Source organism: Colias eurytheme, chromosome 9 (genome assembly GCF_061535395.1).
Source record: "Colias eurytheme isolate Ceu_HAF_F1 chromosome 9, ilColEury1 Martin Lab GWU primary, whole genome shotgun sequence".
NCBI classification, from domain to species: Eukaryota; Metazoa; Arthropoda; class Insecta; order Lepidoptera; family Pieridae; genus Colias; species Colias eurytheme.
In genome coordinates, this window is record NC_142988.1 from 9,946,071 (window position 1) to 9,972,105 (window position 26,035).

At 35.7% G+C, this 26,035-nt stretch overlaps 1 protein-coding gene across 1 annotated transcript in view; it reads left to right on the plus strand.

The window, feature by feature from the left end:
* corn (microtubule-binding protein cornetto) overlaps positions 1-26,035 on the plus strand; it is a 34,167-nt gene that overhangs the window by 6,462 nt on the left and 1,670 nt on the right. The window contains exons 2-10 of the mRNA XM_090105209.1: positions 18,797-19,842; positions 19,955-20,181; positions 20,454-20,581; positions 21,603-21,775; positions 22,451-22,717; positions 23,060-23,349; positions 23,576-23,659; positions 24,055-24,301; positions 24,856-24,964. Coding sequence (XP_089961335.1) covers positions 18,818-19,842; positions 19,955-20,181; positions 20,454-20,581; positions 21,603-21,775; positions 22,451-22,717; positions 23,060-23,349; positions 23,576-23,659; positions 24,055-24,301; positions 24,856-24,964 — 2,550 coding nt within the window. The 5' untranslated portion in view covers positions 18,797-18,817. The remainder of the gene's footprint in view (positions 1-18,796; positions 19,843-19,954; positions 20,182-20,453; positions 20,582-21,602; positions 21,776-22,450; positions 22,718-23,059; positions 23,350-23,575; positions 23,660-24,054; positions 24,302-24,855; positions 24,965-26,035) is intronic.

Genomic DNA, 26,035 nt, shown 5'->3' on the forward strand with positions numbered 1-26,035 from the left:
CGTTTGAATTATATTATCTTTAACGGATCTTTTATAGGAGCTATAAACACCATTCAGACTAGAATTATTTCGTTTCCGTTTAAAAAAGTAGCTTATATTTTTCATTACTTTTCTAATATAATATGAAGATTATAATCAGAATACTGATAGCAAAAAGCAGCGTATCAGAATCTCTAAAAGATAGACACTTATTACAATAGGGGTTTTAACTCTATTGTTGAGACTGTAGCCTCATTCAGATCTCTTGAAAGGATTTTGTAACATTATCTTTGAAAGCAGAGTATTCATAATACACGTGTTGAATAAGGCACCAGATTCCACGATTCCACCTGCAAACACATCTCATTTATTCATCGTTCCTGAGAACTTATTTAACTATTGATTGTTCTAGATGTCCAGTTATTTATTAGTTAAATTCTGCATTTGGATATTTAGAAATCATATCAGAAATACGCTCCAAAGTTGTTATATTCCTGTCAGTTTGTCGTAAATGCGCTTGAGTAAACTGTCCACACCCCAATTTTCAGTTCATTAAGTACTTATGTAGGGAATTAAGATAGACGATGTGTTTATCTAGTTAACTTTATTTGTTTTTGAATAACCTATGGCAACACTCACACTAACACCTAAGAAATGATTTCCTGATGGCCCGATTTATGCAACGTGAATGATAAATAGCTTTGGCGATATTCCTTCTATCTAGTGTAAGTTTTGTTACGTGACTATTGATAGGACAGGTCTATACTGGTTTCGTATAGACTATAGAGTATACATAGTAACAAAAAGATATTCGAAAATCATGCAATGCGTACTGTATTTAAACTTCAGGCTATATTGAGAAACTTTTAAGAAAAATATTATGGGTCAGCGTGTCCTAAAAAGCAACCAAGGTAATCTTCACTAACTTCCGCTTTAAGCCGCATGATGTCTAGCAATTTGTTAAAATGGTTCTTGCAAATAAAGACGGTAACATCGCATTAGAGCAACGCAAAAAGGTGACAAACGACGCTCCCAAACGAGGCAGCATTAAGGAGCATTTAGCAAATGGTGCCTATTGTGCAATCTCGCAATTTAGCACCGTCCTCACAATAGCTACAAATGGTGTTTACTAGTTGAACCTGACCTTCACGAGGCTATCTACATTATACTGATAGGAGCCTAGGAATGCCGCGACCGGTTCCATTTGCCCATTAGCGGACATGGATGCTGTTATCGTTAATTAATCGCTACTGAATAATTTATTGGACATTATTGACGGGTACAATGGCCAATTTGTGAGTTTGGATCAAATTTAGTACGTAAAATTTGTTATTAAATTTAATGTATTAACATTGTGACCTCTTGCTAGACCTGCATGTTTTTCTTATCAGCAACATGAGCGCAGGAAAAATTGCTACTTAAAAATTACTGCTTACCTATTTCTGAAAGGTATAATTAATATCATAGTCATAGTTGAAAGCATTGGGAGTATGATATATGAATGCACGGCCTGAAAATCTCGTGTAACACTAATCACGACAAACTAGCTTGATAAATTATTAATTCTCTCATATTGAGCTATGCGGATATGCACACGATGTTTGCAGTTGAACGTTAAGTTTTAAAGCCGGCTTCAAAAGCGCTGGAGTGATATAGTGTGGGGCTGAAATCCGTAATAACGTCGTATTATAAGTATTCGGCTATGTTAAGACAGAAGGACTGTCGATTTTAATTCGCTATGATGCACTTATTAATCTATTTAGTGACGGGTAATAATATTTCATAATAAATAATCTACTTATTAAGTCAATGGTACTTTTTTGTTTTCTTATAAACCTACTAAATTCCATTGGAATCTTTGAATTAAACTAATTTTACACGCGAGTCGCAGACACGCATAAACGTCGGATAGGCGCGTATATCAATGGATTTAGGGCATGTTTTGATCTTTTTGGAAAGCCAAGGGAATTCCATTGGATGCTCTCTGAGCTGTGTTTATACATAATATTTTACATTCCATAGGTGGAGAGCTAATGTAGCTCCGAGACAGGCACGGGAGGCACGCGACTGGGGACAGACGGGTTATAATTGGATCTTGTACCCTTTCATGTAAAATTGGTCTCAAATAGCGAATATACCATCTTGGAATGTTAATTATCACTGATGTGAATCAACATAAATTATTTCAGTTAAACATGAGGAATATTATAATAAGGAATTTTCAAATGTCAATATTTCTCAATGTTTACGCAGGGTATTGTTAAGCTATTTAGTTCAACTTTCCAAACGAAAATCATTATTGAAGTAGGTATAGAGTACACTCTCATTGCATATATTACAAGTTTGAGGTGTCTTTACATGCCTTTCACATGTGACATATTTTTGATGTTAAAAATTGCGTGATTGCGCATTATCAACGTTACCAATCTTGAAATATAACTATATTATGTGTAATTTGCAATGATATTTAATCTGCTTGATCCGAAAGATTGGCCTCTTGCAAGCTGGGGAAAATAAATTAGAAGAGAGGCTTATCCCTTTTTTGTAAAGTTGTCGTTTTCACAAATAAAGTGCCTTCGGCGCAAATAACACTTTCCCTGTTAAATTAACTTCACGCTTGTCTCTTTTAAAGTTTGTATTGCGTATAAATCTTGTTATTCATGCGTATTAACGACGTGCATTTATTTGAAGTAACCTTGCCGCGTTGCAGTTGTTTACAAATAGCACAAAAAATATTTTTTTCTGATTTAACGCTGAAGCTCTACTGTATAGGGCTCTCATAATAAAAAAAACCGGCCAAGTGCGAGTCGGACTCGCGCACCGAGGGTTCCGTACAAACCTGCAAAGTTTACAAAGTTCGTGTTTGATTTTGTTACAGCTTAAAGGTATTATAGACCTGAGTATTTGGTATGAATTTCAATTTAATACCTCTACGCGTTTATGAGGAAATGGGTAGTAAGTTTAAAATTATTAAAAAAATATATATATTATGTGATGTAACTAAAAATTTATGGTTTTCGTAATTTTTCCTTTATCGATCGATTCCCTATAAGACGTTGCTTCGTACCAAATTTCAAGATTCTGAGTTCACGGGAAGCACCCTGTAGGTTTTGATTCGCTTGCAAGTGTCGAAAATTTGCGGCATAAACGGCTGTATCTTTTGATTGCGTTGGCTTAGAAGTTTGATTCAAGGGACAGTAGACCTGAGTAATTGATATAAATTTCAGCTTCATACCTCCACGCGTTCCTGAGAAAAAGGGTCTTGACAGACGGACGGACAGACGGACAACAAAGTGATCCTATAAGGGTTCCGTTTTTTCCTTTTGAGGTACGGAACCCTAACAACAAAGTGATCCTATAAGGGTTCCGTTTTTACCTTTTGAGGTACGGAACCCTAAAAATATGAAACAGAGCAAAGTACATATTGCTCTTGCTCTTGAAACTGTCCTAATTCTGAATAATCATTAATATTACGCTCTTTACAGCGAAGAATGTTAATTGTAGGCTAAATGCTTGAAGCAACAGCTGTTATAGGTAATTATGCGCAGTCATCGGCTACTTGGTATTTGAAAACGGCAATTTTAATAACACCGGTATGCATTTTTGTCGACAAGATGATTACCATTTTTTATGGTCATAGGTTCTAATTGTATGATTTTATCAGCCATTTTTTATATCTTATATTAGCGGTCCCCCTGGCTTCGCCCGTGGTACATGTTTACGTTTTCTCTCCATAAGAACCATCCTCGTACTCAAAATATCGAAATCGGTCCACTCGTTCACGCGTGATGCCGTGACCAAGGGAAATAGGGATTCATTTTTATATATCTTCTATGAAACTAATTCAGAACTATCTGAGGTTTACTAATAAATAGACTTCTCATTTGTAGTACTGATTACAATCCATAAAAGTAAAACTATGAGAAAGCATCTTACTATAAAACAAGAACATATCTTCACTTTACCTAAAAGAAAACAAACCATATGAATTGAGAACCTCCTACGCTTTTGGCAACATCAGTTACTAAGCTCCTACGGTTTACTGTTTGAGTAAAGCTTAGACTAAAGTCTCTGGAATATACCTCTATTCGGACAGGAATGATGTCATAAAAGATAAGAATGCAGGGGAGTTTAAAGCAGGTGTTCTTAATTAAAATGTCACGTTAATTCCACTATCGTTGAATTTATCTGAAGAATTATCAAACATAACGTAATTTTTATGTCATAATATATTAAACATAAGAAAAGATTCGTTGTTAGGAGAGAAAATTGATTATGATAAGCCACCGTTAGTAGAGAAACTGTGGATTACAAGCGTTACTAATGTTTCGATTTGACAACGATTTGTGCAATATGTGTGCTATTAATACCTATACTACTTATATGTCCATAAATTATGACTTTTGTAATAATGCAACTAAAAGCTAGGGTAAACCTGATATGCGTGGAGCAAGGACGATGGACACGCTTTATGCACTAAATATCTTATTGCAGTTACAGATCAAGAGACAGTGTGGTCGTTTGTAAGCCCAATGATAATAATCATAGTACTTAGGGTGCACTCACACACATCAGTCACCGTCACGGCACGTCACCGGACAGGATTAAAAAAAAATATGTATCAATAGTTCTAGTATGACTCTGTTCCCACACGACAGTCGCCGGCACGAAATCTATCAGTGACGTATCTATCTGTCTATCTATCTGGAACGAAACTTAATTCGTTTCCTTAATTTTATTAAGCTCTATAAAGATGAAGAAGACTTTATAAATTAAATGTTACATCGTTGAATGGAATCTTAGGATTAAATTCCATTTACTCTAAACTCTTAATCTAAGCCTATTTTAGCATTTATCTCTGCTGAAACAAGAGCTCTCCGAAAATTGATAAGCCGCACCGCTGACTTTCAAAAGGGTTGCAAGCGAAATCCGCTCTTTGTGATTGATGCGAACTGAGCTATTTCTTTGACGGTATTTTCAACATCAGAGATACAAGAGGAAACTAGATTGTGACCTTAGTCATAAAATACCACTTTATAATTCGAATTAGTATATTAATGGACTAATTAAAGAAATTAGTTCCAAATGAAACGATCAATATGATTTATCAAGAAATAAGTTTACAAATAATTGTCCGTCCCAGCTAAGCTAAAATCAATATTTTTAGTCTCGTCCTGTATATTTCATGTCTAGACAATTTTCTTCGTCATCCTTTTGTAAGCTCTTTAGTTTTGCATTCAATCTTGCAAATTCAGTTGTAACTCGTACCTCGGTTAAATTTGAAAATACGTGTCTAATTTGATGAATATTACAATTGCACGGGTGTCGCAATGTTATTGCAAACATGTATGCATATTGTTAGGGTCATAAAATATTTTGAAATACAAGAATTACATCACGCTGCAAGTTGCAACGTGAACTAATGTAGTGTACAGCAGTTACAGTAAAACTTCACACGATAAAATCGCACTTATCGAGTGTTCAAGTCTGAATTAGTGGAGCAAGTGTTGAGGCATCGAACGGAGCAGGCGGTAACAGCTGTGAGTCACGAATGTTCTCAAATTGACCAAACGCAACGCATTCCTATATGGAGCAGTTTGGTAGAGGCTAATGTGAAACGTGTCGATATTTCTGTAATAGAAAACTATTTTTTATTGAACTATCCGAATACTGTCCTAAAACGATTGCTTTAAAAGGGATTGAGTAATGTTAAGTGTGAATGCTCGATACGGTTTAAATTTAACATTTAAATTCCTTTCTTATTTAAGATGTGAGTAAAAGCATACAATTTAAATGTGTTATTTTATTTTTATAGTTGAGATATTGGATAGACACACGGTATGTGATGTCAATAGTCACCTTAGCCTATTTCCTATGATTTATAGTTTATAGAAAAAGTTGTATGGCCTCTATGATCTATAAAAATATTATTATGATTGATCCATAACTGAGCCATATACAGGTGACCCTGTATATAGCAAGAAGTAAAGCAATCATAGTATCATTTGTAGAAGGTCGTCAATCGTCGTTTAAACAGCGGATATCATGCTAATAATTATAAACAACTGGGAAATCTTGAACAAACTTATATACAAAGTAACCAAATTATATGACTTGCAAAAAGGTTTGCTGTTAAAAAAAAGCGTGTGGCACTCGGGGACTGCCGCGGTAAAGCTATTGCATGCTATGCCTTCAAGGCACACCTCCGCGCCCGTCGGAGTGGGGAGCGTGAGGTTTTTCGTTACTAAATTTCTGGATTCGGTCCCGGCGCTCAAGGCTCGCGGTAGAATCTATGCAATAGCTTAAAAAACCAGCGATAATTCTCCAGCAAAGTAGCCCGTGTCTTATTAAAGGAAGATATTGTTTATCGAGTATCTTCTAAGCTGTTATAACTTATATTGCCAGTTTCAATTGCACTGATTCCAAGTATAACGAGCGTGATGATAAATTCGGCTAAGTTTATAACAGACAATGCTCCATTGACATAGATGTTCAGCGTTACATAACTTTCAAGACGTTAATTTCGTTTTGCAATCAACACTTCCAATTCGCGCATCATATTTACGTCAGATGTTGTGGTTTACAGTTACGTGAAAACAATGAAAAGATTCAATTTTTTCTTAAGTACCTATATCTTAGATCTTTAAGAATAATACTGCGACTTATTTTCGTTCAATCTAAGGAGATTACCTACCAATCTGGTACTGTAAATGTCTTGTCCTGGTAAGTCGGCATATCAATTATCAATCCATAGAAAGCCAGGTTTATAATACATACCTATTAGAAGGAATTTCCATTATAATAAATACCGTTATTTCTCAAGATAAATTAATCATATTCGTTTACATATTGATTCTGAAATATAATATCTTCGAAAGATATCTTATTTCCAAGTACGTTATTACTTATTATAGCTCTATGAAAATTGTTTACACCTATCGTAAATATCTGTAAGTGATCTTTGTTTTGAATCCATTGAAATTTACGTGATAGAGGCTTAAATATCAGATTCGTCTTTAAATGTTAACATTAAGCTTGAATGACATTTCATGCAAGATCCATTAACCTCAATTTTTGTCTGGTTCAAGCATCTTAAACGCTGGATGTTGAGCGTCCTTATATAGGTGTAAAGTAAAGCAAATGTGGAGCCATATGGTCTCCGGTCAAGGCTATAGCTCTTAGCTGCGGTAGAAAAGAAAGCCACACGTGTACACGAGAAAAACGATGATGAAAGAATCTCTATGTAAATGAATAACCTAAAAATTATAGATAACAAGCTTATTTCTAATCTGTGATTTATTATTTTAGTACGGTTTGCCATGCGATCGTGGCTTATTGACCTAGTAATATTACTAATGGGAAAGTCTGTATGTTGGTATAGTTGTACTTTTGTTATTCAAACATATTAATGTAATAAATGCTCAAATACCATAAAATTTGGTACATACGGTACCAAATTTTGGCTTGGATTATCCTTTTTAGGACTGGCAATTATTCTAAAACCTGGCTTATCCTTTTAAAGTCGTCGATTATTCTTAAAAAAATATATGAAACTAACTACAACAATAAGCTCAAGACAAGTAATCAAATATCTAGATACAATTTATAGAATTTGCTTAACCTCATCTTACCTTCCGTGCCCTTGCGTATTCTATGTATAAGGTTATCAAATGATTTCTTTAGTGTCAAGCACGACCGGTGATTTGAAAGTGATTGATTTCAATCGGCAGCTGCCTTTTCACACTCCAATCTAATTTCCCCATTATTACGGGGCAATGAAATCTCAACGATGCCAACAGCCACAATGGAAGATTAAAAAACCATAATAATGCTTTTTATGGTCATTGATTATAATACCACTAGTGGAATTGAGTATTAATTCGAGCTTGTTGTGCTAGGCTTTTATAGTTTCTATCGCTTTTAAAGGTTTTTTTGAGAATAATTACCCTATAAAGTAGGTAATCATTTGAATTTGGGTAGTTTTATTAAACGTGCATTTTTTATAGATATTCCTACATAATTAAAAATAATATATTTTATTTTAGTTAATTTTGAAATATTACCTCTTGATAACTGGGTCGTTATTAAATATTTGCTGCAAACAACTTTCAGATCCAATCCTGTAAATGGGTATAAGAATTAAGACACAGACAAGAAACACGATACACTTCAGAATGAAGATTCGCTGACGGTAAATGGAGAAAGAGCATCTAATAAATTAACTAAATACGGCGATAATGCTGTAAATTGAAATCCAATAACGGTGTGTCCAGTTAACGTATGATGGAAAAGATTACATTAGCGGACCCGTCTAGCTACATAATTGCTTTTAGCATGGGATATTGCTGTCTGAAAATTGATAGGCTTTTGGATTTTATACGTGATTGAAAAAGGGGAAGTTTTAATATACCTAGTTGGTAGTGATTGAAATTTAAAATATGTATAGTTATAACATTTAGTCAGGCTTTTCGTCATAGCTGTTAATACCGAAGTCAATAGTTGTAGTGTGAGATAATTTCATTGTCGAGTCTTAAACCAACTCAATAAAACATTTTTTACACTTTCAAGATTATCAATGCGGTAGGAAAACATAAAATGCGTTAACATATCGTTGAAAATAGTTGCATTTCGTAAGTGGTTGCATAATTCAACGCAATTGCAGATTTGCATAAACATGATTGGCTAACTGGAGTAACGATGCATAAAATAAGGCATGGATAAATCAACAGGATCTATCAGTTCGTCAAATTGAGAATGAATCTGATAGTTTGGTTATCAAGCGAGCGAGACGAATCGTTTCGTATCTGATTCAATTGAATTGCGATGCTAATCTCATTTTCCGTGAAGATACCCTCAATCATGCAACACGTTCTGTGTTATTGTTCCTTATCGCCGCATATTTATTGCGTTACCATTTCAATTTCGAGTACCATTGTTATAACTTTCAACTGTAAAAATCTTTTATGGCTCTATTTATTACTTACAGGAAACATTTTAAGATATATTTGGAACCTTTTACACTTTAAGTAACTGCAAGTGAACTTCTCGTGTTTCAAAGTAATTTTAACTTTTTCACTTCGACTGCAGACTTAATAAACTTCTCCTTGCACTTGTGAACTTAGTCGAGACGTTGATTCAATCGCCCGACCTCTTGTTTTTATTCGCATTCGATGTATGATTTGCACACAGCTGCGAATTGGTAATGACATGTGTGGGGCATGCTGTACAGTGCAGCTAAATTAAAATGTGCGCTGTGCTTACTGATATCGGCTGATGTATTGCCTTTTGCAATTGTCGGGTTTATATTCGCATGGTATGACGCCGCACCCCTGTCGCTGACCGACGCCATTGGGTCTTGACTTCAGTAGTCGGCAGTCGCTGGTTAGTTGAAATCGTGTTTGCATCCGATATCGACGTAGGTGCGATAAGTTCTATAAAGTTTGTTAACATTGACTTTATTGATAAGTGATAAGTGCAGTTAATAGTGTCGATTATTTTGGAATTTTATTTGAACAGGTAAGTTTGTGCGATGTTATACTGATAAATATATTATGAAACGAATATGTATCTTAATATTATATTTTTATATTAATATAATGAGTCTATCAATTAAAAATTATTTACCTCTACTTGTCGATTATTTTGTTGCACTAAACGCATATCCTAATTGTGACTGACTATGATAATTTATCGTAAAATCAAAATCGTACGACGATATCGTTTGAACTTTTTAATATCATAAAAATATTCTATTTTTAAATACACTTGGGCAATTAATTCAGCATCTGCAGTCGATAAACAGGAAAATGAAGATGGCAGAGCGAAAAAACGAATTCGCGAACTCGTCTGTTCTATTTATATATTGTAGCACAGGACATATTGAAACCTAGTTGGTATTTAATGATGAATGGAACAATTTATGCATTTAAAACTCATCGGATTATTATAAAGAAACAGCAGTTATAAACAATAGATTTTTTGTGATCCATCTTTTGTGCTCTCTTTGAACTAACTTATAAAATAGAAGACAAAAATATTAAACATTTCAAGTTTTTTGTTCAAAGATTAGACTGCAATTAGTCTGAAGCTTTAAAAGATTTCCAAATAAGATGCTAGCGGTAAATTTTGAAACAGGTTCAATAAACTGTAGTAACCAATCAATGGTTTAACATTCAGTAAGACGAGTCGAGTAAAGTTGGGGTGCCAAATGCGGGGGAGAAATGTTTATTGGAATAATAATAGTGTTGTCTCTAGCAACAGTATTTGTCTTCATGGGTCACATTCTGACAATGATTTATTTTACGTTTCATTTAACCTTTAGAAACATAGCACCGATCTTTAATCTTGCCTTGGAAAATGTTGAGGTCTAAATGGTTTTGTCGCAATTTTATCAAACTAGTTTGTTTTGCCTTTACCGCTTTACTTTATTTTTAAATTAGAGGCTGAAGTAATAACATATGTCACAATGATGTCATAATTTTTTGTATTGTATGAACCGAGATAGTGGCTTGAGATAAAGCAAGTTTCAAAACTTCTTAATATTAATAACAATTGGCGTAACAATTTATTTTATATACGTGTCCATAATTTAACGTGTTGTTGTTTTATTTGTGTTATTTGCAAATAAGCAAATAAGCATCTTCAATATTATAGACTTAATATAAATAAAATCTAATTATTCAAATCGCAACAATAGAGACTTTATTCCAAAGTTTGCGAAATTACCTTTGTAATGATGCTCTAACATTTATAAAGTGTTACAGACTTGCGACACAAGTAAAGTTGTAACATTTGAGATTCGTGATCAGTTTCGGGCTCACTAATGTCAAGGGATACAAAATGCGGGCACGGGGTGGGACCGGGGGCAATGCCGTGGGGAAAAATGGTAATAATAGGAGTGATGTAATTATATTGCAGGGTACTTATGTGTGGGTTGGAGAACAATGCGTCCTATATAAAAATATCGAGAGACTTTATGATTGATCATGTGTATCAACTATTGTTTGTTTAAATAGAGTTGACAGTTTTACTGAATAAAAAATCTCCCTTTTTGCAAAAGGTCTATAAAAATTCAGTTATATTTAAGGCGAGTTTTATAAAAAAATCTTTCGTCCTTTTTAGAGAAGTTCGGTAAAAAAAAAACATTCAGTAAGCTGGGTATCATTTTATGTATCAATCATAATAAGCGCCGTATTTTATTGAATTCGTTATCGGGCCTAATCGTGAATAATAATAATTTATACGGATTGATATCAACATAATGAAAGCGATTGTAATATTTTATCAGCTCAGTGTATCTCTCGACAGTCTATGCCCGCTATTAAAATTAGATATCGTTCTCGTTTTAACTTTTTATTTTTTATGAAAGGAATGCTCCACTAATATTTATGTTTCTTCTCAATTATAAATAAGAATCAAGTAAATAATAATTGAATTAAGTTTGAGTAAAACGTAATAACTTGATTTTTTTATGAATAGAAACAAATCGATCATGAGTTGGGATTCGAGCCCGTGTCCCATCATTTGAATGGTATAAAACTAAATAATTGATATTTATATCCCCGCAGGTATTGTTATTACCGTTCGTTTGATTGTATTAGTTTCTTCATTAAACTTTGCAAAACAACAATTTTATAAGGAACAAATACCATATTAGACTCACCCTATGGACTCACCACTTGATACCTATACAGCTATTTCACAAGTCCCTTTTTAAAAATAGAAAACGGAAGAGAACAAGCCACTTATTTATTCGAATGAAACAGTCGCGCCAATTTTCCACATCCCAACATCCGGTCGCGACGCGCCCCTTCGATCGCATGGCGGAAGGGTTAGCTCTAATAAACATATATCTATAGACTAACATAATAATTGTTGAGAACGGCAAGCTAATTTTTAGGGTTTGCTGCTGTTGGAACTTGTGCTGTTTTTAATTGAAGAATGCAAACGTACGATTGTTTCAAGGGGTTACTTTAATTTTCTTACTTATTGTATTTTTTCTTTCAAAAGTGATTTAAACCGTTAGGATGTTCTCAAACTATATTTAACATCGTGTTCATGAGATATCGACCACTAAATTTATGTAAACATCAATGAAAATATTTTCTCAAAAATATCTTAGTCAATCAATCATATTGAAAGTTATGACTTGCAAAAATCAACACTTGAATATAACCAAACTATATAAGGACTTCTCTTGGTATTAAATCATTATTATTCATACTATAAACAAGTGTCGCCTAGTATTTGGTTTTCAAATGGCCTTTTTGGCTGGTGTATGTTAATGACAGGGCATTGTCTGTTTTCAGTGTGCCAAGCCCCTCGGGCATTACGACCAAGCCCAGTATATTGTATATAGGCGGTAGTGTTCGCTTGGTCCTAATTAATACTTTTTATATATTTTTTACTTTTTATTTATATAGATGTTAAAATTGGGATGAAGATACAGCCTCTCTTTGATTTCCTCTTAATAAAAAAAGACGAGTTGCACTCCGGGAGTGCCGGCAGAAGTGAAAACTTGATTATTAACGTTGAGCATGTTTGATATTTTGGAATGGTATCCGTCTTACGCTTTTTCGATCAGGTCACGTGTCTTGACGCGAGTTTAAGATTTTATACCCATTACAGAAAAAGTGCTCAACGCCGCTAAAAAGAAGTTTTCACTTCAAAAATAAACAGAAAAATCCTAAAGGAACGTTCACAGATAGTTATAGGTTTGGCATGTTGCTAAAATAATTTTAAATAGTGGATGGCTATGGTTATAGTTTAATTATTGCTTTATCTTGTGTAGGATGTGGGTACAATGACTCTATCAATGCCAGGGTCATGAATCATGATGGTAATAACTAATAACTAATAACTCACATGAATTATAAGTCAACTATATGAAGGTATTTATTTTTTTGTTGTAGCAATCCTTATAACTATTTTATTAAATAAGTACTAAAACTATAAATTTTTAGATAAAACTTTTATTTTTTTTTAATTTTCTTAAAATATCAGAGATGCTGTTTACAAATTCAAATGTAGGTATCTGCATAATTATGTATCTACTGTTCAAAAATAAAATTTGATTTTCCAATACAAAACTCAAAACATACACTATCTATTGACCTACCCACAATAATGTAAAAACGGTAAGCAATGAAAATTATTAATAGAGAGCTTTCCACGTGAATGACTTTGACGTGGATGTTAAGGTTTCTTCTATCTTTTTAACACGCTTTTATTAGCTTCACTTGTACGTTTATATGAAACCGACTCCTTATCAAGGATCGGTGACAAATTGACAATACAATAATTTCATGAGTTTATCTTATTATACTATGTTTTTATAACTAGTAATATATTATTAACAAGATTTACGCCCGTGGCTTCGCTTTTCAAAGAAAAATAGCATAGCATAAAAGTAGCTTATTCTAGATCTTCAGCTACCTACATACCAACATTGTAATTGGTTCAGTAGTATTTACCTGAAAGAGTAACAAACATCCATCCATCCTCACAAACTTTCGCATTTATAACATTAGTAGGATGTAGTTTACTTAACGAGGGGCACCGGGCGATGGAGCGGGGATTTAGTCCATCGTCCGGTGAGATAAGGCGGCGTGAGACGTGTTCCGCTCACGCCGCCCCATGAGGTCAGAGCTGGGCGGGCTCATAGTTAGTGTTGGCCTGGAGACGGGCAGCTGCTGATGGGGTCACGGACGAATTCTACCTATACCCGTGGCCCCGTCGTTGATGCGGCTTGACGGAATACAGTGGGGTTTTGGTCGGTAGGAATCCGACATAACCCACAGCCCTTTCCCCGGAAGCCGTGGGTATCTATGCAAGATTTCCCCACTTAAAAAAAAAAGGATGTACTTTACTTTTAAAGTGCCTCCGCAACTTAACATCGTAGAGTCGTCCTACATCGTCATATATCACATGATAAATCGATGGTATCGGTAAATTTAGCTAAATGTAAACATTTTCGCTATTCACAGTTTCACAGACACATATCCGGCAAGCATCGGACTCATTTCAATCACGTAGTGCAAAGACCTTGTGTTTGGACACGGTGTAAAGGTCGAATATAAAACCGCGTCGGATTCGCATGTTCGGTTCCGTACTATCATATCTACAGTATGTGGCCAATAAATTCCGGAAACACGCTTCGGGACCCTAATTTTCTAGATTATCTTGTGTAGGTGTATGTACACTAAACATATAGGTACCCAAAATACAATAATATGCAAATGCAGCCATAGCAACTTGCATAGACTAAATTACAGGCTGTATGGCTTATGATATAAATATAGAAGCTTATTTAATATTTATTTATCATTAAAACCAATTTATCGATGAAATCTTCAGACCAATTGCAACTTGAAATGTACTAACGAATTATAGTGAAAAACCATATCAAATAATACATAAGTGGTTACTATAGGTATGTACGTAATAGGTAAACAGTTGCATAATGAATGTGAATAAATACATTTTAATTGCAGTGTTTTTCATTATCACATCCCGACGCGTACAGACGAGTGGAGACGATCCCGGAAATAATTAGCAATTTTTTCGCTTAATTTCACAGTTTAAATATAGGATGACTGTACGGGATGCTAATTAAATATTTCCTCGATTTTATGGTGATTTTTTGGATATTTACGTTAGGTAAAGAAAAAAAGTAACTAGCTAGCAATAAACTAACTAGCAATTTTTTTATAGTTTTGTATTTCTTTTAAAGACGTAATAATGAAAAAATCTTAATAAAATCTTCGAAAATGTTTATCAATTTCCAACATACTCTGGGATGTCTGACGATAGGAATGTTAGCTACATTATGGCTTCATTATTAGAATTAAACAGTCATCACGTAGCGTTTTTATACAAGGCAGCCTGCAGTCACGATTAAAATTTGTTCAAACAAAAAACCCATGCAATAAACTTTTTTATCCATGTTTTGAATTACGCTCCAAATCGAGCGATGACGACGCCGGCCGCTAATAAATTACAAACGCAAAGCAAAATGTTAGAATTGCTTTTTTTGGCTTTGCTAATGTGCAAATACGCGGTTAAATTTTATCTTTATATCGTCGATATTTTGAATGTTAGTAACCCAACTTCCGGGTCAAAAAACGACTTGGACTGATTGGGTGATATAAGATAAAGGAATAACAATGGTTTGGCATAACCATCATCTAAATCTTATCAGTACGCATATCTAGAAATATTGGTTTCAGGACAGGACACGTTTAGTTCAAATCTTTAAATGTACCTGGCTCTTGTACAGAAGGTAACTACTGAATTAAATGAATTCATTCTTCATAACGTGTACGAATATACCTACCATTGTCCATTATGGCAATATACCGTTTCTTCCAGACAGCGTGAAGCATAAACAAAGACGCTTATTAAATACTTCAATCTTTTGTGCGCTTTTAATGACTACATTTTGTGAGTATTCTGGTATGAAAAAACATAGATTTAAAAATTCCAAATAAGAGTAAAAAACAAGCCTCTAAAAAAAGAATATCGTGACTCCGTGGTAATTAAGATGTCAGTTGAGCTGAATAAAAATATCGCGCCCCAAGCGACGAACCATACAATGGTCTGAAATTACTTTTTTGTTCCATTTTTGTATAGAGTTACCGCTATTAGCCTCATTTTTGGCATATCTAAAGTGTATGCTGTAAATGGATAACTTTTTTTGACTTCCGGTATACCTACCACCTATATAGAGGCAAAGATAGATTTTATCGTCTAAAGATTTTATCACTTAAAACGTTGGGCTGTTAGCCGTTAGTTTCAAATTTTGTAATTGGATAAGTTTAATAGTCGGAAGTAGATGTCTACTACTTACCTAGTGACGAAAATTCTTATAAGGGTTTGGTGATTTCTTAAAATAATTCACCACAATACATAAGGATTGGACATACGAAACTTGAAGCACAAACATAAGAACGTGCCTTCCCTCACGTTTAACCTATTGACTGGATTGTGCTCATTAGTTTTCCTTCTATTGATATTTGTTGTATTTGGAGCAGTGGTTAATTACAGGAGAAATGCGTACAACAATGTTTTAAATTGAATATGAAGGCTACGCAAATTTCGTTAAATTGTAAATTGAATGGGCAACCTATAGTAATAGTGCGGAATATTGTAATGAAAGATTACGTTACAATTATGATTTGAACTATGCTCAATTATATTAAAAACATCTTCTAGTACTTTATACAAATTAGCCGGGTCTTACAATAATAAGTAGAGTACCACCGACAAGTCTGTCAACTCGGTTATGTATTTACAATACTGTCTGTTACGCAAATATTTGCGCGCGTCGTTTAGTCTACTTAGGCACTCTTCCTCAGAAATCTTGAACTGAATAAACATAGCTCGAATAGCTCTTCATTCTTAGGCTGTTAGCGACCAAGGATATGTGAGATACATATATTGTAACGTGATGCAATGTCTACCGACCTAGATACACTGGGAATTTACTCAGATTCGACAATCACATGGCGGCATGACGCCATATGGACTCCAGCCAACGTTTTGTACATGGCTTGTAACTATAATAGACCAAAATGTGTATGGAGTTGAAATATGGGAAACGTTTTATGCTATAAAAAGCTTTAAATACCTTAACGACTGTGAGGCGTAAATATATTTTGGGTTATTTGCTTCATGAGACGTCAGTGATAGCTTGTCGTAAAATATAATCGTTGATCGTAATTTTTATAAATTTTATTTTTAGACACAGAATGGGCTGCATAAGGGGCATGTGGCCAATTAGCTTTTTTACAAAACATGCTAGTTTCTGTGATGCATCAAATTAACAAGAAATAAGTCTGTTACAAAAATCAAAACATACGCATCTATGTTATTCTTATCACTGAGATTGATATGCAAACTTTATAGTACTATCAATGTTTTCTTTTTCAAATGGTCATGGTTCTAATTATTTTAAAAAATATTTATGTAATTCAATACGAGGATCGTAAACGAAAAGTTTATGTAAAATGCAGATTACAATACTAAGAAAGTATGGGAAATAGGAAACAGTACAGAACAACAGAAATATTTCACTTTCAAAAAAAATATCATTGTTTTTTTATTAAATTAGTTCTCAAGAGATATCATCTTATTTACTCATTTCAAGAATATATTTTTAAAATACTTAAAGAAAAAACATTTCTACATACTCGAGACGTTATGACTTTATAAATATGCATTCAATTAAGAACTAGAAAATACAAGATTCGATAGAATGTGAATAAAATTAATATACAATAAAAATAGATATAATAAAGAATACACAATATTTCCAAGATATTGGAAAACGTTTGTCACTAGAAGCCTTAGCCGTGGCCTTTCTAACTTGTTTAATTAGCAGCCTCCGGTCAGCTGCACGACCGTTGTTTCGATAAAAATAACCTCATTAGTATACACAATGCACAGACGGCCTGTCGCTAGAATCTCCACGCAAGATAATAATCTATCTCATTTAAAATGCATCAAATGTCTAGCATTTCCATATAATACAATTTAATTAAAACTATGTGGTGCTTCTGATGCTAGTGTATAAGCGGTGCGAAATATGCATATAAAATTATTTGAATGCACTTATCAAAATTAAAGTTTTTCAATCTATTATTTGGTGTTTCATCCAGCCAAGGTAGCCATATGCGATTCAAAATTTCAACGTAATATATATTTTTATTACAATCATTCACATTCTTCAAAAATGATAGGGAAAGCTAATGTAAAAACAGATTTGAATAACGTCCATGTAAAGTATGAATACAATTGGCATGTTATAATTGCAAAAGATCGTTAACTGATAATTCACGCAAATAGATAATATGTAACTAATAAGTATCTACAAGCCTTGAGTAAATCTCATAACTAACTTCACAGTTAGGTACTCTGTCTTTGGGAAATAAAATAACGTTACAATAATGATGTGTTAAGTAGGTTTCATGTAAACAAGCTATTATTGTTGATAAATATTGTACTTACTCTAAAAGGAATAGCTTTCCATATCATAAATATTCGTTATATAGTTGAGATGTCAAATTGCTTTTAAATGGGCGAGTTAAAGCTAAATGAATAGACGTCGGTCATAAATCTAGGCTGCACGATAATAGTTTAATAATAGTCGAGTAACTGCAGGCAATCTTTTCAATTAGTGCAATTGCTTGAGTTCATACAGCATGCGGGAGTGAAAGAGATGAACAAACTGAATCTCATTACCTACTCGAACTAATTTTGAATAACTTCATGTTTTGTGCCTGATATTTTATAACGAGCTGTTTATTTCTAATGCTAATTGCTGGGAATCTTATGTGCATACAAAACGTTTGATTGTGTGCAATTGGAGGTCAAAAAATATTGCAGATCGTGAGAATACAGTTCTTATTGTCCGTCATTGTTGTGAGTTCACGATATTAAAATTTTGTAAATGCTGTGTATTTTAAATAATTTATTCATTTGCTTTCGTCTAAAATATAACCGATACACGTGAAAATGTAAGAAACACTTCAGTCATGTTAAAACATAACAGAAGCCATAATATTGTCTGCTATATAACTTCATAAGCCTTTCCCCTAAGCGCTGTTTTCAGGATTCAATATTATGAATATTTCCATTCACTGAATTGAAAAGTCGTGTAGGTACTGGGTATAAAATACATTTTGTATAGGTACTTCAATTTAGAATTATATTCGTACTATTATAATATCGAATTCAACATGAAATCTATTTTAGATGATAACAAAAGTAATTCATTGTTTGTTCAGCATTGCTAATAATATTTTTTTGTTTGTTACAGATCATGACTTAGTTATCAAATATGGAAGAAGAGTCAGTCATTCTTGCTGACGCTCAGACTTCGACGTCGTCTGATGTGCGAGTCGAAGATAATTCTACAAATACTGACATTAAAATAGAGACTGAAAACAGTAATAATGTAACTAAAAATGAAAGTGGCATTATTGTTGAAGTATACGAGGACAAGGAAACTGGGTCTGTTTCCAAAGAAAATTCTTTCATTGAAAATGGTTTGTGTGAAGCAACTGATGATACACGATCATTAGGCGACTTAGATAGTTTGCCAGCGGGTGATGAGTTAGCACTGGGCGCTGCAGGCAGCGACAGTGGTGTAGAAGGGTGCGGTCGTGCTCTGAGTAGCGGTGGGGGATCGCGGTCGTGTGCTTCTAGCGTAGTATCCTGCGGGTCAGGATGTGGGTCGGAAAGTTCGTCGATAGCGGGCGCCCCGCCTCGACCCAGAAGACGTGTAAATGTCACAGTCACTGAACCAAAGAGGAGTTCACCAATCGGTACGTCAACTCCGCGACCCACGACAGCACCGAGAGGACCAAACCTAGCTACTCGTGAACGAGCGAGAAGTAGAGAGAAACCAATTCCTCCTGAAAAACCTCGACCCCTCACTCCAAAGCCAAAAATAAGGCCAACCGCTGATCTTCCTAATCTAGTTCGGGAGAGCCCCGCTTTACGTGCCAAACCTACAAAGACTTCTACGGCTAGGTGTCGTACGCCAAATTCACCGAGTGAAGAAAAGAAATGGCCAACCAATGGGCCGAGGTTATCTACAGTTGCAGATGTAAGTGCAACTCGAGTGGCTGCGGACAAATATGGTACGCTCCCAAGAAGGCGGCGAGAAAATGACCAAGAAGGATCACCAAAACATGATAGCACGCCACCAACGTCCCGCAGGCCCACTGTCACTCGATCGGTTTCTTCGAGATCAACGGTGAAGACGCGGGTGCGCATTTACGCTGAAAAGATTTGTCAAACTGTTCTGCTCGGTACTGATATTGAATCAGCTTTAGCAGGAGTAGTTCCAAATATAGAAAGGTAATCATTATTTTATTAATGTATTATAAATTTTAAAATTATATAAAAAAAATTGAGGCCAGCTACCACTCTAATTAATTTACGTATATTTTAATATTTATTTTTTTGATAGCAGGATAGAAGTATCGCGTTGTCACCGCGGTGTTCAAGCAAGCGCTCGAGACACAGAGACAACCAAACTAGTGGCGGCCAAAGCAGCAGCTGAAGCCGCAGCGACCGAGGAACGTGAGAGGCGGTTACACGCTGAAGCGCAGTTAGCCGCTGAACGCACAGCCAGGCTCGCTGCTATCGCTGAACTGGAGAGAAACTCGCAGCGGCTTTTGGAGCTAGCTGGTGCAGGTAATTTGTTTTGGCGCTCAATGTTTAGTGCATATTATATTTTAAATGTTATTCAGGTGTTTGTTGAATACTTTTCTTTAGCTGTGACCTACTACTTATTCAACTTGTAGATGTTGCATGTATATGCAAAATCTTGGTTCGAACAAAATGTAATATTATTTGCTAAATTAATAAAATTTTCTGTTTAATTTACACATTAATTTTATAGTTTTATACCCCATATTACTAATCCAGCAAAAAAACGCTATATTCTTCTAATTCTGTTATTCTAGGGGCTGGTGCCGGTGCGGAAGGTTGTCTCCGAGCCCTAGAAGAACAGCTTCGTTCCGCAGAAGAGCTGGCCACTCGGCAGCGCACAGAGATAGACGTGCTCCGGGATCACTGCGACAAACTGCATGCGGTAGGTTTAACTGGCTGTTTCCGTTTCTACTATTAGTTGATCGTCAGTTGTTTGTAGGGCTTCTATCTGTGTTTTATTGAGTTAAATCGAAAATATAGTGTAGTTGGGCTCTGTTTTGAGAATCGCAAAGGTGCTATTCATTGCGCGTATAATAATTAAAACTCGTTACCTTTAGTCAATGTACTACCTAGGTACATATAAAATGTGTTTACATTTTTTTTTGAAGTACATATATTAAGAATTATTTGTAATCGTTGTTTATATCAACATAAAAAATATACTTTTTAAAAGACACAGTATGAGAAATATTATCGTTATTGATGTGAGAGAAAAGTGGAAGCAATTGCACTCTTGGAAAATCATAAACATGTAGCGACGCGCTTCCGTTAGCTTAGTTTCTCTCACAATTTATTTTGTTTCCAGCTGCGCTTAGACTTCAGAGTTATGATCCCATGGGACATAATATTTACTTTCTCTATTCTATAAATTATAACATAAATATGCAGCCTTTGATCAAATGGGATGTACAATTAATTCTAAACCGTACAATTATGTATATCTACTATAGTTTCAGGATACGGTTTACATTAAATTGATATTTTCGCAATTCGCCGCAGGACTTTCAGAATAACTCCTAATGTGCATAGAACCTTATTACTTGTATTAACCAAATCAACTCATGTGTACATTACATGTAATGTGAACATTAAAATATGATTTACAGCTCATTTTAGAAGCTATAGCTTATGTCAAGCAATTAAACGTATTCTGTCTCTCCATGCTTTTATATCATGACAGTTTTTTTTATTTTATTTTATTTGTTTCCAAACAGCTTATACAACAATATAACAAACAAATTATTCAAGTACAATTAATAACGTTATATGTATAAGCCTATTCTATGGATACACATAGTTTTTATAAAAAGTACATAGTAATGTTTACTTCACCACACCAATATACCCTGATAATACCAAAAATTCGCAACCTACAGATTTTTACAATTCTAATACATATTCAGGAAGCGTGTTCAGCCCGTGAAAGGGCCCGTGTACTAGAAGCGCGTCTCAGCGAGGCGGAACGGGAGGCGGCTGAGATGCAAGACTTCCTCGCCGCTGAGACCGGCGCGCTGGGAGACTCGCTGAGAGACGCTGAGACTGAGATAGCGAGGCTCAATGCTGATCTGGAGAGGAGGTATGTTACGAAAAAGGTTGAATGGGTGGAATCATATGAACAAACCAACATGTCCAAGAATTATAACTTCGTCGACGTATGACATTCGTAAAATTTAGAATGAAGTGTTATTCAAGAAAAATTATAAGGGTCGATTTGCGATTGAATTAACGATGTTAGAATTTACATTAGACGTATTGATTTAACTTTGCAAGAATTGATAAAATTAGTAAAGAATGTTCAGGTAATAAATACTTTAATCGGTTAATCCTAATTTCCTTTCTAACGATAATCGTTATCTGATAAAAAGAAAATATGTAAGGATTATAATATGATTTTATTTACATAAAATATTTTTTATCAACTTTACCTACTTCGAGATAGCAAAACAAAGAACGAAGTAATAGAGTTGCTTGGAAAAATAATTTCATGAGCGATAAAGCCGCTCTATTTACATCTCTTCTTCATCTTTTTATTTGTATAATAGAACATAACAGTCATGCATACCATAAATATAAAATTAAATCTCACCCTTAAAAACGTATAAATATTTCGCATTTTAACTATATCTCTACATAGAGAATACTGTTTATTGTACATACATATGTACAAAAAACAGTATTAAAATAATCTTGTACATATGAATACATATTTTTATTGCATTGTATATCTAAATATGTATTGATACAATTCCAGACGCGGCGAGTGCCGTCAACTAGTCCGCATGTGCGAGCAACGCCGTCAGGAAGCGCTCGCAGCGGCCGCACGAGCCCGCTTCGCGCCGGGCCCCGCGCACGCGCACGCCGCGCCCCACGCGCACGCGCACGGCGTACCGCACGCGCATCTGTACGCGCTGGACGCGTTAGCACGCAAGCTGCGTACGCTCACGGATGCCGTGCGCGCTGCGTACGCGCTGCCGCCGCAAGCGATACAGCAGACCGTCTTCCATAATGAAGCGTATAGGTATGAAGCTACATTATTTTTGAAACTAATAGTTCTCAATAGTTGAAAATTCATTGGCATTTTTTTTAATGATTTACATTTAAATAAAAAATAAAATTAAAGGATCCAGCCATTAAATATCAAATGTAAAGTAACATGTAAATTTGTTTGAGCATCGACTTTTTTCTTTCAAATGCTTTAAAATATAAAATTTTAAAGAATAGAAAAATTCGATCGTGACGCGGGATTCGAACCCGCCTCTTCTGCCTTTCCGGGGCGGCTATAAAACTAAAATTCAATGTACATGCGAATGATATCGTATTGCTGAAACAATTGCACATTATTAACGTCTCTATACCACAGCCGCAGTGACAGCGGCGAGGCGCTATCACCAGAAGACGAAGCCCGCAGTGGGCTTCTGGGCGCCGTGCTACGTGCTCTTCGCACAGCCAGCGCGCCCATAATACCCACGCCCACGCACGCCCATGCGCCCACACACGCCCATGCGCCCACACATGCGCACGTGCAAACGTCCGCACATGCGCATGCGCATACAGACGATGAGCATGATCGCTCGCGTGCGTCTGATGATAATGACAATTCCGCGGACCTGCTGGACTCGGAGACGGAGCCGTGTCTTGTTACTGATCCTGGTTAGTAGATTTGTTAGTTGGGATCTTATTTGGTGAATTTTAAAAATTATATTTTATTAAATATAGCTTGAGAAATTTTTGGAGTAAATAATCAATCATAAGGCGGATTCGAACCAATGTTTTTCGCTTAAAATTTATCATATAAATATTGAATGCTATAAAAAAAAATTAAATTAAATAAAACTTTTTTATTTCTAAAATAAAAAAAAACCTTTATTGTTTTCAGAATGTGCAGAAGAATGGTGGTCAGGTGCGTGGAGCGGAGAAGAGTTGTCTCCCGAAAGAGATTCCTTTGGAGATATCGATAAAGGTATACAAAATTAATTCTTTCTTTTTTGACGTGACAACGTCTTATAATTCGATTGAGCCAGCTGCACGCACGAAAAACATGACTCATGCGGCGTTACCTCGCTCTGAGGCGTTCCATATGCTTGAAGTGCAAGCGAGAGCGCGGAACGAGCGACAAAGAAGCAGAAACGGACTTTGTCACGTTCAACTATCGCGAGTAAACCGACTTTACAGACAACCAATTTTTTTTTGATATATTTTTATATAATCATAAATTACATGGAAACGTTAACGTAATTAACGTTATATAATGCCAGTTATCAAGCAGGTGATAATTATCAAGGTTTTTTTAAATATGAAAACGATGAATGAAGTAGGTTGTATATGTATAACACGTGTATACGTTATTGTGTGCAGACCCCGAGTCCGGTTCGGGCTCAGAGCGCGAATCCCTCCGCACGCTGTCAGCGGCCATCGCGTGGCGGCAGCGCTCCGAAGCAGAAGCGGCTGAAGCAGAGGAGGCGCGCGGCTCGCTGCTCGACCGCGTGCTGCAGCTGGACCTGCGCCTGGCCGAGCTGCTCCGTGCGCTGGCTGCTGCTGCTGCGGCCGCGCGAGCTGCTCGACCGCCTGACGCGTCTGGAGCTGTGCTCGCTGATACGCTCAGGTAAAGCTGCGTTCAGTTAGTAGCTGCTTAGTGAAGCAGAGGAGGCTCGCGGCTCGCTGCTCGAGCGCGTGCTGCAGCTGGACCTGCGCCGCTTTACTGGCTACTGCTGCTGCAGCCGCGCATGCTGCTCGACCGACTGACGCGTCCGGAGCAGATACGCTCAGGTGTGATGCTGTGTACAGTACTAACTGTAGCTACTAAGCTCCTGTGCTACGGGCAGTCGAGATGCTACGCGCAATCGAGATACGGTGTCCAACGTAGACACATTAACTATGCGTACAGCTCCTGTACCACAGCTGCCAACAACGCGAAGTAGACTGATCCATAGCGCGATTCGCGACAATTAGTAATCATCTCCCATGTGATCATCATTTTGCCATCAAAATACCACGCACGCGTAACCGATTACGCATACTCTCCACTGTGTCCCGTGCCAAGTAACCAACTATGTACCTGCAACTCTCAAATGCACCCTTATGTTTAAACTACCTCATGTCAACTGTACCTCATAAATATTTAACTTATTAAACATACTCATATCTCATTTATTGCAGGGAACGGCTGGATGTAACAGAGAAAAACGTAGCTGACGTGGTTGTGAAAAAGTTGGCCGAACTCGACGCCAGTAAGAACATGATGGAGCAGTACCGTCAGAATATTGAAGTGAGTACTTGTAAACATTATTATTATTTAATCCTTTATATTTACGATAATGAGTATTTTTGGATTTCGTTTTCTTTCCGTATGTACTACATGTAATTACTATCATCGTATGATTTATAAATTTTTATAATAAGTATTGTATTTAATATGTCCCCTATCCTTTATATACTTTATAATAATGAAACTTATTATGTATTTATCAAATATTCCCATTTAAGAAAACAGTTTTCTCTCCTAAATTAATACAAAAAGACTGTTAGCACCGTAACGGATTTAATGTGAAACAGGTGTTTCCAACATTCAGGGCCTGCTTGGCGATCTCGACTCAAGAATAAAGATGAGAGGTCACACACGTAACGTACACACGTACACGTCACACACACACGCTTATAGCATAGTATAAAGAGACAAGTAGGCCAACTGCCGGCGTTTAGGAGCGTACGTACATGAACAGGGGGGCGTGGCCAAGCGCACCGCGTACATACACACAGCGAAATGTACCTTTGTACGACGATAACTTACTTTTCTCTTTATACTATGCTTATAGACGCGCACTACGTGTATATACGTGTATGCTCTCTCGTAGTGAAATATATGTGTACCTTTTTTACATATTATAGTAATTTAGAAGGAACGTAGGCTCAATTTTCTTATCATTAACGGTATAAAGCTTTTGCGTTATTGAAATAAAATTACCTAGTAGTACTTATAGTTCTAAATGGATTCAAACTATATAATATTGCTTTATTTTTATCTTCTATATAATTTACATTTCGTTACATGCCTCTTTACTATATTTAATTTTAATTACATACTGCTCCGCTTTGTTACCTAACTAATAGGATACACGACTAGTTTTAAAAACAACTTGATTGGACCATTTCAATAATAAAAATACAATATATGTGTTCATTAACAGATAACACATTATTTTTATCACAATAATATATTTATTTTGTCTATAATATGTATTTTTACATGTATATCAGAGAGAGCATACAAATTCACAGCTTATGACGCGTTGACTCGCGACCTCCTCGCACCCGTGTACAAAACCACTGACTGTTGTAT